This window comes from Notamacropus eugenii, chromosome 7 (assembly GCF_028372415.1).
Source record: "Notamacropus eugenii isolate mMacEug1 chromosome 7, mMacEug1.pri_v2, whole genome shotgun sequence".
Taxonomy (NCBI): domain Eukaryota; kingdom Metazoa; phylum Chordata; class Mammalia; order Diprotodontia; family Macropodidae; genus Notamacropus; species Notamacropus eugenii.
In genome coordinates, this window is record NC_092878.1 from 55090692 (window position 1) to 55110010 (window position 19319).

General features: G+C 38.1%; 1 protein-coding gene and 1 long non-coding RNA gene across 15 annotated transcripts in view; one reads left to right on the forward strand and one right to left on the reverse strand.

Moving 5' to 3' along the window:
• Positions 1-19319, reverse strand: part of LOC140514444 (TP53-binding protein 1-like) — a 130598-nt gene that overhangs the window by 80065 nt on the left and 31214 nt on the right. For 11 of the 14 annotated variants that reach the window (XR_011970632.1, XR_011970633.1, XR_011970634.1 and 8 more), the window contains 3 exons: positions 16440-16569; positions 15662-15770; positions 9909-11412 (listed from right to left, as the gene is read on the reverse strand). Coding sequence is in view for 8 of the 14 variants with exons in the window: in XM_072624826.1 (XP_072480927.1) it covers positions 9909-11412; positions 15662-15770; positions 16440-16569 (1743 nt within the window). In the remaining 6 variants the exon portion in view is untranslated. Of the gene's footprint in view, positions 1-609; positions 678-1179; positions 1540-4477; positions 4512-9908; positions 11413-15661; positions 15771-16439; positions 16570-19319 lie in introns of those variants that run through there. The other 3 variants (XM_072624835.1, XM_072624837.1, XM_072624838.1) reach the window with 3 other exon arrangements.
• LOC140514485 (uncharacterized) lies at positions 145-17972 on the forward strand. Its single transcript, XR_011970700.1, has 4 exons — positions 145-246; positions 353-456; positions 9547-9621; positions 17546-17972. It is a non-coding gene; the product is annotated as an uncharacterized lncRNA (long non-coding RNA).

The following is a 19319-nucleotide window of genomic DNA, read 5'->3' on the forward strand; positions in this document are numbered from 1 at the left end:
GGTAGTACGTGTCTGAGGGATGGCTCAGGAGGAGAAGTGAGGCTGGTGACTTGCACAGCACTCCCTCACTCAAAACAAAGTCAAGAGAAAGTCATGTCATCATTTCTATGATGTCATGATTCTCTTTGAAAACAAAGGACAAATACAACCTGTGAGTAGACTAAGCTGCCTAAATGGGGACTCAGCCATCTGAGCAACTCAGCTCATCAACCTAGCCCTCTCCCTTTTCCTTCTCTCCCAAAGAAGGTAAATTTTGGTTGCCAGAAGTTGATCAGTTAACTTGGGGTACACTGCATTGGCTAGATTCCTTCCCCTTTTCTTTCCTTCTTTCTTGTCTCCCCTAAAACCTTAGACGCCGTGCACCCTGAAGCCCATGGACTGAACAATGAAGGGTCCTTGCCCAATCTTCACTCAATGGCTGTTTTGGAACCTCCTGGCTTAGAGTGAATGTAAATAGTAAGTTTCTCTTTGAAACAACAAGCCTGAGACTCCTGCCCCTCCCAGCATGATTTATCTACTTATTATTTTCTATGAAAGGAGCTATTCCCTTGACTACTTTTTAAAGAAGCCTATTCACTGAATGGACATGACCTCATTTTCAATGAGTACCTGAAAAGGCCTTAGCCTAAAAGGCCAAAGTCTCCCAGTGCATCCTGGGTCATCTCCAGTCATGCTGATGAATATCTGGTCACTGGATTCAGACAGCTCTGGAGGAGAAGGGAGGCTGGTGACCTGCACAGCCCTCCCTCACTCAAAACAAAGTCAAGTTCAAGTCATGTCATCATTTCTCTGATGTCATGGTCCTCTTCAAAAATGGAGGACAAGCACAACAGTGTGTCTGAGGCCAAATTTGAATTCAGATCTTCCTAACTGCAGGCCTGGTGCGCTATTCACTCCAGCACCTCAGCTACCGTTTACAAGTTCACCTTATCCATTGTCTTAATAATTTTGCAGATTTCAATCAAAACTAGACTTCTCAGGCTTTATATTTCCAAACTAAATAATCAAATAGATCAATGAACTGGGAAAACCAAAAAACTAGAAAACCAAAAATTTTAAAACCAAAATAGAAATTCTAAAAATCAAAGAGATTTCAAAAAAATTGAAAGCAAATTAAGGAAACAATTTTTATTAGGTTATTCTCAATAATAAAAAGACTCTCTATATTCCTTTACTCACTTTCATTGCCTTTCTGTGGACATTCTTCAGTACTGTTTGTCTACTGAAATGCAGCAACCAGAGTTCCAAGTGGTATTAAGAGTAGGCTAAGATTGTTTACTTTGTTTCTAAATAATCCTCCTAATGATGTCCAACATCTGGTTCTTTTTGACTAGAGTAGCTAGCACACTGCTAGCATGTCACAATATCCTAGTTACATACGTCATAAAATCAGAAACTTGCTGATTTGTAAGGAATCTCAAAAGTCATCTAGTGCAACCCTTATTCAAACATAAATCTGTAATACTCCCAATAAGTAATCAAGTCTATCAAGGCTCTACTTGAAGACTTCCATTGACTGAGAGCTCAGTAACCTATCCCGCCAAAGCCTATTCCATTTGGACCGTGACTTGTTAGTGTAATCTTTGAAATCTTTCTTTTAGGAAAGAGCTTTAAACCACTTCCATGTAATTTCTGTGCAGTGGAAATTCCATTCCACCCCAGTCTTGCTCTTTGAGGCTATGAACCAAATCTAATCCCTCTTCTGTATAACAAGATAATGCTTTAAATAGTTGAGAACAGCTATGTTGCTGTCCTACCCCACCCAAGTTCTCTCTTCTTCAGGATAAATAGCCCAGCTGTTTCACCTGATCCCTAGTGGCAATTTCCCCTAAAAAACTTCGGCTTCTTAGCCTTCTGTTCTCCAAATTAAACAGTCCCAATTTCCTTAATTTCTCACCAAATACAATTTTTCAGCGCTTTATTTGGATTTATTGTTCTAATGTGAACCCTTTAAAACTTTTTCTCAATATTCAATCTCAAAACTGAGCATAGTTGATTCAAGACTTCATTAATTCAGAATTGATGATAATTCTGAAAAAGGTATGCACAAGTTTTTCTATGAAGAAAAGATTTGCTACAGCAGATCAATATTAAAAATAAGCTCAAGAAAAATGCTTTAACTCCTTAAAAGAACTTTTATTAAGCATCTTAAAGTACCTTAGAAACTATGATAAAAAAAGTGAACATAGAAGGCCTAACATTTTCTTAGCCTAATCACCGAAATTCAAACTACTGTACTTATGTAATAAAACCACACATCTTTTAATATACATCCATCACAGTCCTCAAATATGTATGAAGCACCTAGTACATATCCATGACAGTGCTAAGCACTGGGGAGACAAAGAAGGAAAAAAATCCCCTCTCTCCAAGAGCTCACACTTTACAACAGGGGAAACCATGCAAACAACTGTATACAAACAGGATATACACAAACTATATTAGAGACTATCAAGAGAAGAAAGGCAGTAGCATTAAGAGGGATGTGGAAAGGTTTTCTGGGGAAGGTAAGATCAAGAGATCGAGATGAAGAAGAATAAAATTCCAAGCCTGGGAGACAAGTCAGTAAAAATGCCAAGTGGAATTATGAAGCGTCATATGGGAGGAACAGCAAGGAGGCCAGGGAGAGGAATACACAAGGGCCTATACCAAGGGGGTTCAAGGGTCAGAGAAGGGACAAAGGCAGAATCAACAAGACTTGGCAACTGATGAAATATGATGGGGTTAGAAGGAAAAGAGGAAGTAAGGGGAAAGAATAACAACCAGGTCAGGAGTCAAAATAAATGGTGCTCTTGATAGTAGTATGTAAGTTGGGAATAGTGGAGGCTTTGGGGAAAAGAGAATGCCTTCAGTCATGGACATACTAAGTTTAAGATGTCGACAGAACACCCAGTTTGAGATGTCCAAGAAAGGTCAACAGAAAGGTTAGGGCTGAATAAAGAGATGTGGGAATCTTAAGTATAGAGACGATAGCTGAACCCATTGGAGTTGGGAAAAATCACCAAGCAAAATAGCAAAAAGAAAGAAGGGAAGAGCCTTGGGCATCACCCACAATTAATGGGCGTGACCTGGATGAAGATACTGCAAAGGAGATGAGAAAAGACTAGAACAGGGAAAGACCTGCAGACAAACCAGCAGACTTTTATCGTAGATCAAGTGCAAAATGATAATGACAATGAAGGCCTGTACCAGGGCAGCAGCAGTATCGGAACTAGATTGGATATGGGGGGTGAGAGATAGTAAGGAGTCCAGGATTACACCCAGGTTTCAAGTTGGAAGTACTGGGAAGACTGTGGTGCCCTCAACAGTAGTAGGGAAGGCAAGGGGAAGGGGAGATTCAGAGGGCAAGAAAGTGAGTTCTGTTTTGGATATGTTGAGTTTAATATGTCTACTGGATAGCTAGTCTGAAGTGTTTAAAAGACAACTGAAAATGCAAGAATAGAAGTCGGCAGAAAAGTAAGGGCAAAATCAGAATCACCAACGTAGACATGATCATTACAGCCATGGGAGCTGATGAGAAGACCAAGGGAAGAAACAGAGCTATAAGACAGGGCCCTGCGGGACACCCACGGCGACGCGCACCTACAGCGGCGTGCCACAAATGAGGATCCGGTAAAAGAGCACAAGGAGGGATCTAACAGATGGAGGAAAACCCTAAGAGGGCAGTGTTAAAAAACACTTAACAAGAAGAAAGTACTAAAGACAAAAGTGCTGCGTCAAACTCTCCAGAAAGAGGTGAAGAAAAGAAAAAAGCCAAAGAAAGATGAGTGAGAAATAAAATACTGGGTTACACAATTTATTCCAAGCAGTTACTCAGTATCCCTTACCATAACTAGTCAAAATTCTTTAAATTATACTCTTAAAAAAGAGCCTATTTATGTAATTAATATAATGGAAATATTGCCCAAATGTCGAATATGCCTTTAGAAACTCTAGAGTTGGCTTCACAGAAACATTATAGTGCCAATTTTCTGTCTCTTACAAATATTTTTCTAATTACACTCTCTCACATAGCACTGCAATGATATTCATACCTCAAGGATCCATGATTTTATTGGGAAGGATACTCTATCCATCCTCACAGACTGCAACCCCTTCAATGGCTTAACATATGATCTTTTAGTGAAAAAGGAAAAGATAAACACTTGGGCAGAGCCAAGATGGCAGAACAGAGGCAGGGACATGCTCAAGCTCTTCCCCCAAATCCCTTGAAATACCTGCAAAAATTGACTCTAAACAAATTCTAGAGCAGCACAAGCCACAAAATGAAAGAGTAAAACTTATTTCCAGCCCAAGACAACCTGGAAGGCCAACAGGAAAGATCTATTGCACTGGGCTCAAAATGGAATGCAACCCAACTGCCAGCACAGACGGACTGGAGCAGGCCTCAGGGCACTGACAACTGCTGTGATTTCCAGATTTCTCAACCCAAAAATGCCAAAGACAGCTTTAAAGGTCGGTGAAAAAGTTCTCTCACCTGGGTGAGAGGAGAACATGGTCTAACCCCAGTTCCCAGGGCAGCGGCAACCACTGCTGCAGAAGTGGCGCTTCTGGAGTTCTCAGCCTACAGACAGTAGGGGAATTGAGTGCAGATCTGAGTCTCAATCATGAGTGGTGGTCCTAGGGTGAGGAGGAGCACTGGGGTGAGAAAGAGCGCTGAGGTGGCAGAGCTGGTGGTGGCTGTGCAGAGGGAATCCTACTCACAGTTCCAGGGCAGAAAAGAGTGCTTGTGATTGCTCACAGACCAGAGCACAGGTCAGGAGAGGAGTGAACACCTCTCCTTGATTATACCACTTTGGAGGAACTGAAAACTTATGGGTGCCTAGAGATATGTCAGAAAACAGTTGCTGCACAAAACCTCTGAAACCTGGGATAGTATATCCTCCACTTAACAAAGAGCTCAAAAGTCAAGTAATTGGCTGGGAAAATGCCCAAAAAGGGGGAAAAAATTAGACTACAGAAGGTTACTTTCTTGGTGAAAAGGTATTTTCTCCCATCCTTTCAGATGAGCAAGATCTAAGCATACTATCAGAGGAAGACATAAAAGTCAAGGCTTCTACATCCAAAACTTATAAAAAAAAATATGCAATGGACTCAAGTCATTGAAGAGCTCAAAAAGGATTCTGAAAATCAAGTAGGAGAAGTAGAAGAAAAATTGGGAAGGGAAATGAGAGTGATGCAAGAAAATCATGAAAAACAAATCAACAGCTTACTAAAGGAGACCCAAAAAGATAACACCTTTAAAAATAGACTAACCCAAATGGCAAAAGAGGTCCAAAAAGCCAATGAGGAGAAGAATACCTTAATGAAGGAGAAGTTTCAAAAGCTCACTGAACAGAATAATTTGTTGAAAGAGAGAACTGAATTCAGAGAAATTAATGACTATGAATTAAACCAAGCAGTTAGTAAACAAAACCAAAAATTTGAAAAAATAGAAGATAATGTGAAACATCTCATTGGAAAAACAACTGACCTGGAAAATAGATCCAGGAGAAACAATTTAAAAATTATGGCACTACCTGAAAGCCTTGATCAAAAAAAGAGCCTAGACATTATCTTCCATGAAATTATTGAGGAAAACTGCCCTGATATTCTAGAACCAGAGGGAAAAATAAATATTGAAAGAATCCACCAATCACCTCCTGAAAGAGACCCGAACAGAGAAACTCCTAGGAATATTGTGGCCAAATTTCAGAGTTCCCAGATCAAGGAGAAAATACTGCAAGCAGCTAGAAAGAAGCAATTTGAGTATTGTGGAAATACAATCAGGATAACACAGGATCTGGCAGCTTCAACATTAAGGGATCAAAGGGCTTGGAATGGGATATTTCAGAGGTCAAAGGAACTGGGACTAAAACCAAGAATCACCTACCCAGCAAATCTGAGTATAATACTTCAAGGGAATAAATGGTCATTCAAGGATATAGAGGACTTTCAATCATTCACTTCATACTGAGGAAAAGACCAGACCTGTATAGAAAATCTGACTTCCCAAGACAAGAATCAAGAGAAGCATGAAAAGATAAACAGGAAAGAAAAATCATAAAAAGACTCTAAAGCTGAACTGTTTGCTACATGGAAAGAATGTATTTATAACTCTTGAATCTTTCAGTAATTTGGGTACATGGAGAGATTGTACATACGCGCGCGCACACACACACACACACACACACACATATAAAGATAGAGAGTACAGGGTGTGTTCAATCAGAAGAGATGATATTCACACAAAAATAAAATAAAATAAAAATTAAGGGGTAAAGGAGGAAAATACCGGAAAGAGAAAGGGAGAAATGGAACGGGGCAGGCTATAACTCATAAAAGAGATAAGAAAAATCTTGTTCAATGGAGGAGAAAAAGGAGAGGGGAGAGGGGAAAAATGAAGCTACTCTCTTCACATGTGGCTGAAGGAGGGAATAACATGCTCACTAAATTTGATATGAAAATTTATATCATACCACAGAAAATTAATGACATCTTTAGTTTGGGGGAAAGAATTTCAGTCCAAATTTCCTAGAGGACGGTAACCTCAGGTAAAATTCGGCTTTGATTGTAAAGTCAAGGTTTTAATGGTAAATTTGATTTTACGATGGCTATTTAATCAAGAACTAGAACATGTATAGAAAGGCATGTAAGCCACTTCAGATTTGCCTAAAAGATGTTCCTTAGCCAAAGTGAAATTACAATATTTGAAACCTGGTCATTGTAACTTGCCATTTTTAGACGCTATGGGACTGTTAAGTGACTGTTCTTCTGAGTCTAACTCCAGGTATGGATAGCAAGAAAGGCAGTCTGAGCCTCCAATACATGATGCCAGTAAGCCTGTGAGATGCTGGCATGAGCTGCAAAAGGTGATCTCATGGGAAGGGTGGGAGAGCAGCTGCTCAGCATGGGCTGAAGTAGGATTCTCCTGACTCAATTTCCCCACTGACACCTGGCAGACTTTAAGCCTGGCTGAATGCAAGTTCACAATCTACTCCTGCCTGGAACTGACATGAAGTTGGAGAGATACTGGTTCCCTGCAGTGTCCCTACTCTTGTTGGCAATTTCCTATAGTCAAAAGGTTTGTAAGCTTAATATCAGATCTATTAAATTACAGATTATTGGTAGGGGAACATCTGAGGTTAAGTCTAAAATTAAGCTATTATTCATAGGACTTTAGACCAACAACAACAAGTTAGAGTCCTTTAATTCTTAGTAATACTGTGGAGACGATCAGGTCAAGAGCTTGTGAAGTTAGCAACATAAATATTATTTGTGTCTCAGTTGGTTAATGTTTAAAAAAAAAATTCTTTTGTGGTCCATATTGTAAATGTTTTAAAAAGAAGTATCACCTGACCAAAATTTTGAATTGTTTTATCTGTTGTAAACTGTGTTAAAAATGAAAAATAAAATTAAAAAAAATTAGAATGGAGGAGATGGAAGCTAATGACTTTATAACAAATCAAGAAATTATAAAACAAAACCAAAAGGATGAAAAAAATAGAAAACAATGTGAAATATGTGATTGGAAAAACAACTGACCTGGAAAATAGATCCAAGAGAGATAATTTTAAAATTATTGGTCTGCCTGAAAACCATGATCAAAAAAAGAGCCTTGACATCATCCTTCAAGAAATTATCAAAGAAAACTGCCCTGATATTCTAAAACCAGAGGGTAAAACAGAAATGGAAAGAATTCACTGATCACCTCCTGAAAGAGACCCCAAAAGGAAAACTCCTAGCAATATTGTAGCCAAGTTCCAGAGTTCCCAGGTCAAGGAAAAAATATTACAAGCAGCCAGGAAAAAAAAACAGAAAAAAACAATTCAAGTATTGTGGAAATACAATCAGGAGAACACAGGATTTAGCAGCTTCTATACTAAGTTATCAGAGAGCTTGGAATATGATATTATAGAGGACTAAAACCAAGAATCACCTACCCAGCAAAACTGAGTGCAATACTTCAGGGAAAAAAATGGAATTTCAATGAAATAAAGGAATTCCAAGCATTGTATTCTTGTTGAAAAGACCTGAGCTGAACAGAAAATTTGACTTTCAAATACAAGAATCAAGAGAAATATGAAAATGTAAACAGAAAAGAGAAGCCTTAAGGAACTCATTGAAGTTGAACTGCTTACATTCCTACATGGAAAAACATTTGTTAATTCATGAGACCTTTTTCAGTATTAGAGTAGTTAGAGAGAATTTATATGTGTGTATGTGTATGTATGTAGGTGCATATGTGTATGTATATCATATGTGTAGGTATGTATATGGGTGTGGATGGATAAACAGACAGATAGGCAGATAAGATAGATAGATACAGAGGAAAAGAGAGAGACAGAGAGACAGAGGGTACAGGGTGAGCTGAACATGGAAAATACCTAAAAAATAAAATTTACTGTTGAGAGGAATGTACTGGGAGAAAGAGAAAGGGAGAGGTAGAATGTAGCAAATCATCTCACATAAAAGAGGCAAGAAAGAGCTTTTATGATGAAGGAGAGGAAGGAGGAAATGAAAAGGACTAAGGGAGCCTTACTCTCATGGGATCTGGCTTAAGGAGAGAATAACACACACTCAGTTGGGTAGGGAAACTTATTTTACCCTACAGGAAGGCAGGAGCAAAGGGGATAGGAGAGGGAGGATAATAGAAGGGACATCAAATTGGGGAAAGGGATAATCAGAAGCAAGTACTACTGTGGGAACAGGTAAAGAGAGAAAATGGAATAAATGGAGGGCAGGACAGAGAGAAATGTGGTTGGTCTTTCCCAACACAACTGTCATGGAAGTGTTCTGCATGGCTACACATGGATGAGCTATATTGAACTGCTTGCTTTCTCAGTGAGGGTGAGTGGGGAGGGAGGAAGAGAATATGGAACTCAAAGCTTTAAAAATTAATGTTAACAATTTTTTCATGCAACTAGGAAATAAGATGTACAGGCAATGGGGTATAGAAAACTATTTTGCCCTATAGGAAAACAGAAGGGAGAGGGGGTGGGAAAAGGAGGAGGATGATAGAAGGGAGGACAGACTTAGGGGAAGGGGTGCATGGGGTACATGCTGTCCTGGAGTGAGGGGTAGGGAGAGATGTGAGGAAATTTGGAATTCAAATTCTTATGGAAGTTAATGTTGAAAACTGAAAAATAACTGTATTACGTATTAAAAAAAAAACCCGATAAACACTTAATAGCCAACCTGGCATCACCAGGCCCATACTGGAAGCCTTTTTCACATGAAATGACCTGTCAGAGCTTATAATCCCACTAATATAACCTTTGAAAAATTAAGAATACCTCAGCACTATGATGATATGTTCTTATTTGCAGTCTCTCAGTAGTATGCGACACAGCTCAAAACAATTTATAATCTTGAAATAGATCCCAGAAGAAGTATGGACATTAAATCTTTCAAGTCTTAATTTCTAAGATTTATATATCTGTTAAATCATACTTAGAAACTTAGTCTAATACTCTTGAAGAGAAAACAACTATTAGCAAATTATTTAATTAAGAGCCTATTTGTAGTTCTATGAAGAATAATTAAGTGAATATTTATTATTTCTAGATGACTCAACTGAAAATACAGTTTAGCTGTGCTCCCTACCCCACTTCCACAATTTCTCCCCCTAAAAAAAGCAAGGTAAGTACAATTTATACGTATTTGTGAAATTCAAGAACCTTTATGACTATAAGGCAGCCAGAATTATAGTCAGTAAAGACAACCTCTGATTAGAAAAAATGATTATTTTGGATAACTGGCTAATTGTTATTCCGTTTATTAATATCTGTTCCACTTTAGAATTTAGCTCCAATAATAACCTTCAGCCCTCTATTCCCACCTCTCAAAAATCAATTCTGGTTAAGCTTCTCAATCCATCAGCTGAACGAGTCAAACAGTCCCCATTCGTATCTATGAATCGTACTCACCATTGGAGCTTTCACAGGGGCTCTGAAGACAATGGTCAGCGGCTTTCCCAAGCTGCTGAGTCTTTCCTTCACTGCCTGATTCCTCTATAGTATCCATTTGCGAATGTTTTATTAATAAAGTGTCTGCTTGCCCTGGAGATTGTGGCTGCTGCTTCTCCTGTTCAGTTCTCAGTATATCATCTACTCTTTCTAAAGACACTGGAGAGTGCTGAGGGTTCTCCTTCTCAGTAAGTGATTCCAGATTCTCGTCAGATTCTTGGCTCTTCTCTCCCTTAGCATCTAGACTGTTCTTAGCACCCAGTTCTATTCCTGGATCAACGTCCACACAAGAATGAGTATCTTCGTGGGCCTCTTCTCCCACAACAGGCTGAGAGGCAATATCAGCTGAGGACTCATCTTTTGTGGCTTTCTCTTCTACAATGACACCACAGCTTTCTGAGGTGGCCTCTCCCCCAGCCTCTGGGTCCTTCTGTTCCAGTTCTTCATCATGCATTTTCAGTTTTTTTGGAGAATCACTACCACTGACACTAGTATTAACTTCCATAGCTCCTTGGTACTCTTGATCTGGGATTTTTTCTTGGAGGCATAATCCTGGTGACTGAGTCTGAATCAGAGAGGGATGGAGTGGGCTACTCTCCCTGTTTTCTTTCTCTTCTTTCTGCCCCTCCTCTTGACTTTCACAAGGGGTTTCAGGAATTTCTTCAACCTCAGAAATTGAAGACCTCTTCTCTGTGTGATATTGTTTAGCCTCCACAGAGACCTCCTGATCTAATGCATTTAAGTGGGCCTCAGACGCAACAGCCTCAGATGAAACAGACTCAGATGGAACAGCCTCAGACGGAAGAACCTCAGACGGAACAGCCTCAGACGGAACAGCCTCAGACGGAACAGCCTCAGACGGAACAGCCTCAGACGAAACAGCCTCAGAGGGAAGAACCTCAGACGGAAGAGCCTCAGACGGAAGAGCCTCAGAAACAGCCTCAGACGAAAGACTCTCAGAAAGAAGTACTTGGCTTCCTGAATCACATGTAAAATCAACACAAACATGTTCCATCTCTTCTCTGGTTTTGCATTCAGTGGCTGAAATGATCATTTCATTTGTAGTTTTTACAGCATCTTCTGTCTTTTTACAGTTTTCACTCAGCTCTTCTTGACTGTCTTTTGTTTGGTTCACTAGTACACTAGAATCTTCTGTGGGACAAACTTTAGATTCCAGAGTTTGAGATACAGGTTGCGTATCTTCAGTCTGCGTGTTCTTAGCATCTTCATCGATCTGCTGAGAGGTCAAACTCTCCATCTTTGTAGACTGGCTGCAATCACTTCCAGAAAGCATCAGCTCACAGGATTCTCCCATTAGTGGCTGCCCAAGATCCTCAGTGGGATTTCCTTCCTCAGTCTGTGAAGTCTTAGAGCACTCCACTGTGAAAGAGGAATTGTATCTATCTTCAGTGTTCTTTTCGTCACTTGGTCCCTGCTCCAAACTTGGAGATGGAATAAAAATGTCCTAAGGAGAGAAAAGGTAATAAACATTTTTTCTTCACATTCAAATTACTTTGTTCACCTATAACTCACATCAGAAACCTACATCTCTTTTTATTCAAACTAGAAACCAAATAACTGAGTTTATAAGCACTTTGCCCATGATCACAGGGTTAAAAAAGGTGTGTTTAGGAAAAAATCCCAGATTTGTATATCAATCTTTTTCTCAAAACAAAAAGCTACTTCCTCCTCTAGTTCCTCTTGCCAAATCCCAGACATGAGTAAAACAGAATGTATATAAGATATTTTTAAAGATAACAGACTTCTCCCTTGGAAGAAAGGAAAAACATTTAAATATTTGACTACATATGTTTAGAGTTCCAATACAGCGTCACACAGCTAAATGGGCACTTTAAAAATAATGATGGTGAAGAATCAGCACGCACTTGTGTGAATTTTACTAAAGGACTCTGTCTTAGGAAGAGTGGTGATTGTGAAACCCAGAAAGTACATGACTCCTTAAACACAGAGTAAACCGTTCAGTGAAGTTCTCATTCTTTCACAAAAGAGCAGTGCAACCATCTTGCTTCCCAGTATTATGGCAGCTGATGAATGTCACTACGCTGATAACAAGTCAAATCTAGGACAGATGTCAATTCTAAAAGATTTTTCTTTTGCTGTGCCACTCTGAATTGGAATTGTGAAAAGTTGTATGCCAAGCAGGCGAGGTATGAATGTGCTATTATTTTAAAATTATAACATCTAACTAGGAATCAAATAAGATTACAAGACAGTCCATACGTACAATATCAGTCTATATTTCAGCGCCTTGAATTTTTTCTTTGCTCTTTTGGAAAATACGCAGCTAAGTCCTAAATACTATGAATAATAAATCCCCTAAAGTGTTTGCATTATTTGAATACGCACTGCATATTTCCACTGGGCTAGAATAAATAATCAGAGTTTACATAAATATAACTTTGAATAGCACAAATGCAAACAGGAATTCCATTATTTGCACTAATTGGGACCTGACTGTAACGGTCACATATCTGAGAGCCTGGACAAACACTTTTTTTTTCTCCCCCTTTTTTTTGCGAGGCAATCTGGGTCAAGTGACTTGCCCAGGGTCACACAGCTAGTAAGTGCCTGAAGCCACATTTGAACTCAGGTCCTCCTGATTCCAGGGCCGGTGCTCTATCCACTTCACCACCGAGATGCCCCTTTAGACAGACACTTTTAACAACTACTTTTAAAATACATTCCTTTTGAAAATGTGTTTAATAGACCCAAATGTATAATCATACAAGTCATTCCCCAATTGATAAATGGTCAAAGGATATGAACAGGCAATTTTCAGAGGAAGAAATTAAAGCTATCTATAATCATATGAAAAAATGATCTAAATCACTATTGATTAGAGAGATGCAAATCAAAACAACTCTGAGGTACCACATCACACCTATAAGATTGGCAAACATGACAGAACAAGAAAATGATAAATGCTGGAGAGGATGTGGGAGAGTTGGAACACTAATTCATTGTTGGTGGAGCTGCGAGCGCATCCAACCATTCTGGAGAGCAATTTGGAACTATGCCCAAAGGGCTACAAAAATGTGCATACCCTTTGACCCAGCAATATCGCTACTAGGACTATATCCCCAAGAGATCATAAAAATGGGAAAGGGTCCCACATGTACAAAAATATTTATAGCAGCACTCTATGTAGTTGCCAAAAACTGGAAGTCAAGGGGATGTCCATCAATTGGGGAATGGCTGAATAAATTATGGTATATGAATGTACTGGAGTACTATTGTGCCATAAGAAATGATGAACAAGAAGACTTCAGAGAGGCCTGGAAGGACTTATATGACCTGATGCTGAGTGAAAGGAGCAGAACCAGGAGAACTTTGTGCACAGCAACGACCACAGTGTGTGAGAGTTTTTTCTGGTAGACTTGGATTTTTGTAATAACGCAAAAACTTCTTATAAAAAAAAAAAAATCCCAAAGGTGGTTCTCAAGGCAAAATGCCTTCCACACTCAGAGAAAGAAATATGGAAGTCATTCGCAAAATGTAGCAGATCATGTTTGTGTATGTGTATGTGTTTGTGTATCATGTTCTGATTTGTTATACGATTTCTTTCAGTTATTTTAGTCTGACTACATAGCATGACTATAGTGAAAATATACTCAATAGGAAAGTATATGTAGAATCTATACAGAATTGTATGCAGTCATGGGGAGGGAGGGGGGTAGTGGGGGGGGATAAAATCGCAATTGTATGGCAGTGATTGTTAAACATTAAAAAATAAAAAAAAATAAAGTACTTGCTAAGGTGGCTTTACTATGTGTCAGTAACTATGGTAGGAGCTGACGATACAAATACAATAAATCTTGGCAAGGACTTCTCAGAAAACATGAAAGAAGTTCGAGAAAAATTATGTTCGAACATTTTATATAATATACCACAAGCTTCAAATGGATGCATGATCTGAAGATTAAAGTCATAGCATTAAAAAAAAGAACAGAGGAAAATCCGATCAGGTACCTTTAAAAGCAACAGCTAAAGGCAGAATTCTTACCAAACAAGATTAGAGAATAAAACTGATAATTCTGATTACATGAAACTGAAGAACTCTTATACAAATTTAATGGAACTAGAATAAGGGAAGCAGTTGACAAGGGGAAAAAGCTATCACGTAGGTCTGACGCATGCCTGATTTCCCAGATTTCGAGGGAACCAGCATGGACATATACAATTAAAAGTCATTCCCCAGTGGGTGAAGGCAAAAAAGATATAAACAAATAGTTCTTAAAATGACTATGAACGATTATATGAAGGATTGCTTCAACTCACTAATAATTAGGGAACAATAAATTAAACCAAGTCTAAAGCTTCATTTCATGCCTAGAAAATCGGCAGATAACAAAAAATGGGAAGTCAAAATTGGAGAAGTTGTGGAAAGATAAGCATATCAAAGATAGCAGGAAAGTACACAAAATATTTCTAAGCACTTTTTTTTGGTAGCAAGTAAGTGGAACAAGGAATAGCTAAAAAAAATGATGGTGTCTGAATAGCAGAGAGGTGCAGAAGGAGCCACGTGCTTTCACACATGGCCAAATGGTGATTCCTTTAGTTCCATTACGCAAGGCAGGGCCAGGGCTTCTATTTTTGAAAGAAAGATTTTTGGAGAGGGATGGTGCTAATACAGACACACAGACACACACTCACACATCAAAGAAAGGGTCAACGAAACATTTAAAAATACACAAAAGATCAAAATCAGAAGAAGTTCAGAAAGGAACAAAGCAATTCTGTTAAGTTTAACATTTTCTTAAAAAAGCCCTCAAACGACTTGCAACAGAAATTTTGTTCTTTGTATGTTGAAATATTCATATTTAAGTTCATAATAAAAAAAGAACATTTGAAATTAAAAAAACAGGCACACCGCTACACTGCTCCTAAAGCTCAGTTAGTCCAATCATTTTGGAAACAAGATCTCACTGGCAGACGTATACACCAAGCAGGTCAGAGACAAAAAAGGTCCCATTTATAGCCATGTATTGATAACAGCACTTTCGGTAACAGCAAAGAACTGGAAGCAAAGTAGATAGATACCCCATCCGTGGGAAGTAGAGAAGCAAACAGTGATACATGAATATAACGGAATATTGCTGTACCATAAGAATTGACTAATTGAAGAGACAGAGAAATACGTGCTCTTCTATGAAATGATGCAAAATGAAGCAGTCAGAACAAAGAATACAGTGCACATAATGACAAAAAATGTAAATGTATAAAAACAAAAAAACAAGGCAAGGAAAATGGAATGCAGGGAAATGATAATGATCAAGGAAGAGACATGAGGATGCACCTCCCTCCCTCATTTTCAGATACGGAGGACGATACACATGGGACAACGTCAGACCAGACTGAGGAGCAGGTTTGTTTTGCCGAATTATTTTCTTTCTTTTTCTGTTATTCGGGACAATTCCCAAGAAAGAAGGTTCGAGGTATATTGGAAAATGAAAAACAAAAAATACAAATCAAAGTGTAAGTTCTTCATAGTTGTCAAAGTTTGGTACATATAAAATATGACAGTTAGAAATAAACTACTCAGAGCAAATATTACTTGTGGATTACCAAAAATATGGACTTTTTAGCAGCACTTAGTAAAACTTGTGGCTGATTTGGTATTTTTTGATAAATTATTAAAATTACAAGTCTGAAATGATGAATGAAAATACAGTGAAGGAATGAAAGATACTTACTACATCTCTGCTACTTTTCTTCACACTAAACTTGAGAGGAAGGGATCTTCGGACCTTTTCTTTAGGACTTCTCTTAGGCGAGAAGCAATCTGCCTTCCCTGACTCCACCCTAGGAATTTTTTCATAAGAGGGAAGAAAAAAAATGCAATTTTTGATAACGACAATTTAAGCTGTATATGTTGCCAACAATATTTTTTCTGCGAGGCAAAACTTAACATAAAAATCCACAATAAGTTTTAGTGCTCATCTCCTAAAAGAATAAAAATATCAGACACTCTTGATGGAGGAGTCCTAACTAGCTATGTGGGACCTTTGGCAAATCACAACTTGATGACAGTTTCCTCAACATTTATAACATTAGGATTTATATCAGATGATTTCTAAGTCTATTCTAGATCTAAGATTTTATAAGTAGTGGGAATATGAAAACTTTATTTGTGTACCTAATTGTCATGCTTCTGACAAGAACTATTATAGTCCTTTGAACTTGGATCAAATAGATTTTCAAATCACAAGTAAAACATTAAGATGATATACTGTAGGGCAAAAGAGACAAGATTTTAATCAAGCAGAAGTGGTTTTTAGATTGAGAATCTTTCTTTGATAGAGGGAAAAAAGGAAAATGTTCTTGACTAATAAGAGTATACTGACAGGGAAATTTTCAAAAATGTTTTATTATTAAAATTGTATCAGTTTGCAGAAACAATAAATAACAAAGCAAACTATCCAAATCATTTAAACTAAGTTTCATTAGTTATCAGTGACTGAAGCAACTCACCTGCACACTTTTTCGCTTGCAATCCTTGTACTTCGCCTCTGAACACCTGTACTGAACCAACGACTTCCACTGATGGCTATGGGGGAGACTGAACTCTGGGAAGATGCACCAGGACTTGCTTCAAACTGAACTACAAAAGTAGCATAACATATATTAACTGATTTGTTTTAAAGCACAAAACATCAATAATATTGTTTTTTAAGAGACTTTTGAATTCCAAAATTTTTTTTTAAATTTTAGCTTAATAACCTTCCTTCATTTTCCTTTTACATAAAACACTATTTTTATTAATGTTATACTTTAGGAGGATCAAGAAAATGTTTAATTCGATTTTAACTTCTGTTAATAACATACAAAACAGTTCCTATATATAAACTCTGACTTGATATCCCCAGGGGAGAATATCACATTCCTTCTGTTTCCCCAATTCATGATAATTACCCTCAGCTAATTAAACATTATGCTAATAACCACTTGGATCTTCCAGTGTTTTTCTATTCCTTTGATTTCAATTCACTCTCCAGGTTCTCTTCTTACCTGTCTCAGTATCATTTTCAGTTTCCTTTGCTGAATCATCACCCCTGTCCCACTCCTAACCACATATATTCTCCAAGTCTCTGGGCCCTTCTCCTCTCTACTCACATACATACCACCCTAGTTCAGACCTTCCTCACTCTTGCTTGAACTATAATAACAGCCTAATTAAACTCCTAGCTTAAGTTTCCCCCCTCCAATTCATCCTCCACATAGCCTCCAAAATATTCTTCCTGTAACAATATGTTTATCAGGTCACCTCCTTAAGAAGCCGTGGTACCTTTAGATAAAAAAACATAAAATTTCTCAGCTTGGTTTTTAAAGCTTTTCACAGTCTAGATACAGACTACTTTTATAGATAGTTCCTAATATTCTCTTTCATGTAGTCTATTCCACACTGTCGTACCTGCTGTCCTCTGAATTTGATAACCCACTTCCTGCCTCCATGCCTTTGACTGCAATGTACTCCCTTCTTTATCTCTGTCCTTAAAAATCTCTATTCCTCCTGGTAGTGTTTTCTCTCCCTCACCAAGTTATCTCATATTTATTTGTTTACTTGCTTATCTTCCTAGGTAAATTTTAAGTGCCCTGAAGGTAGAGACTTTCAAATTTCTGTCTTTGGGAAGATAGTGTCATTGAACTGAAGAATACACGGTGGGATATAAGGTGTAAGAAGAGTGGAAAGAGGCAAAAAAATGGTAAGGGAGACTGACAATTGGTCATAAGGCAATTACAGGGGCCCCTTTGATGGCAATGGATATAAACCCAGATAGGTAAAAAAAAAACCTCTTTTTTTGTTGAATTTAAAATCAATAGTTAATTTAAAGAACAGTTGACCTAAAATCAACAACTGACTTACTAAAATTAGTTTACTCAATTTCAGGATAAATTACTATGGCCAGGGTTCTTTCCCTTGCTATACAGTGGTTGTGTAATGGTGGACTACTACAGAATGGCTATGTGACCCTGAGCAAGTCTTCTACTTCTCAGTGCTCTGGGCAGTTCTCTATAACCATACATTGGTAGGGGGAGTTTGCTCACCTGAAAGTCCCCAATACCATTAAAATCACAGGTGCAGTCACTGAAATCACAGCTCCACCTTCTATCCCTTGTACGTTCTAAGATGATGTAGTCACAATTAGTTTTCTCAGTTTTTTTGGTCACTTCAATACTACTCACCAGTTTTTCCTTGTGAGGGTTAGGGGCTATAACTGTGATTTCATTTGTATAGGGAACTCTCTGGTGAGGTAATTATCCCTATTAATACAAGCCAGCACGTTCTCTGCAACTTAAAGAGTGGCTTAGAGCACAGATATCAAATGTGTGGCCCCCTGTAGCCAGAACTAGATAAAAATGTAATTGGGAAATATTTAATACAGTAAATAAAAATATAATAAAAATAGAAAGCATTACATTTTAAAATTACGTCAACATGCAACACAGGAATCCTTAGAATAGATTAGTAACCCCCTATTCCTATTTGAGTTTGCTATTACTGACTTCCAACCGTGACAGATTAAATGATATGCCCATGGTCACATAGCCAGTATATGTCAGAGATGGGACATAAACCCAATTTCCAAGATTAGCTCTCTATTCATTATACTATATTTCTATTGGCAAGAATTAAATCCTAACCTCCAGTTTCCCTGCCAGTTCACTCTACCATCTGAAAGATGAAAATGTCAGCAAGGCAATAATTCATCAGATGTGTCTATTTTAAGCAGAATGAGACTTCTAGAAGATATTATGATGCTTAACACCCACCATCATTAGTATGTCTCTGTGTGAGTAAAACTGTAGATCTTTATAGCAAGAAGGCATCTCTAGAGCTCATGGTTCAGTCTCCTTATTTCATAAGTGCAGAAACTGACATCCAGAGGAGCTGAATCACTCACCCAGGATCATGCGCACTACTGTAAGTAGCTGAGCTGGAACTACAATCCAGAAGTCTTGACATTCAGTGTGTTTCTCTACTCTACCATATGGTTTCCAGGAAAATTTGGGGTCCAGGAATATTGTAAACTCTTGCTCTTGTTGTCCATTTGAAAAAAGGTCTTAAAAACAAGTTCCCAACTCATAAATCCAGTCAGAAAAAAATTTATAAAGGTTAATCAGGGCACATTCTCCATGAGCAGGAGTTTGAGATCTCCTGACATCTGGGTTGGAAACTACAGAGCTTGAGAGAAGTGCAAAGTTGAACATAACACTAGGGACCCAATCACAAAGCATTTACTCCTAATGCCTTCAACTTCACTCCTAGCTTCCAGTACTCAAAGAAAGAAAAAGTAAAGCATCATCACAGAATACTAAAATGTGAGTTTTCAATAAAATTTTACTTTTCCT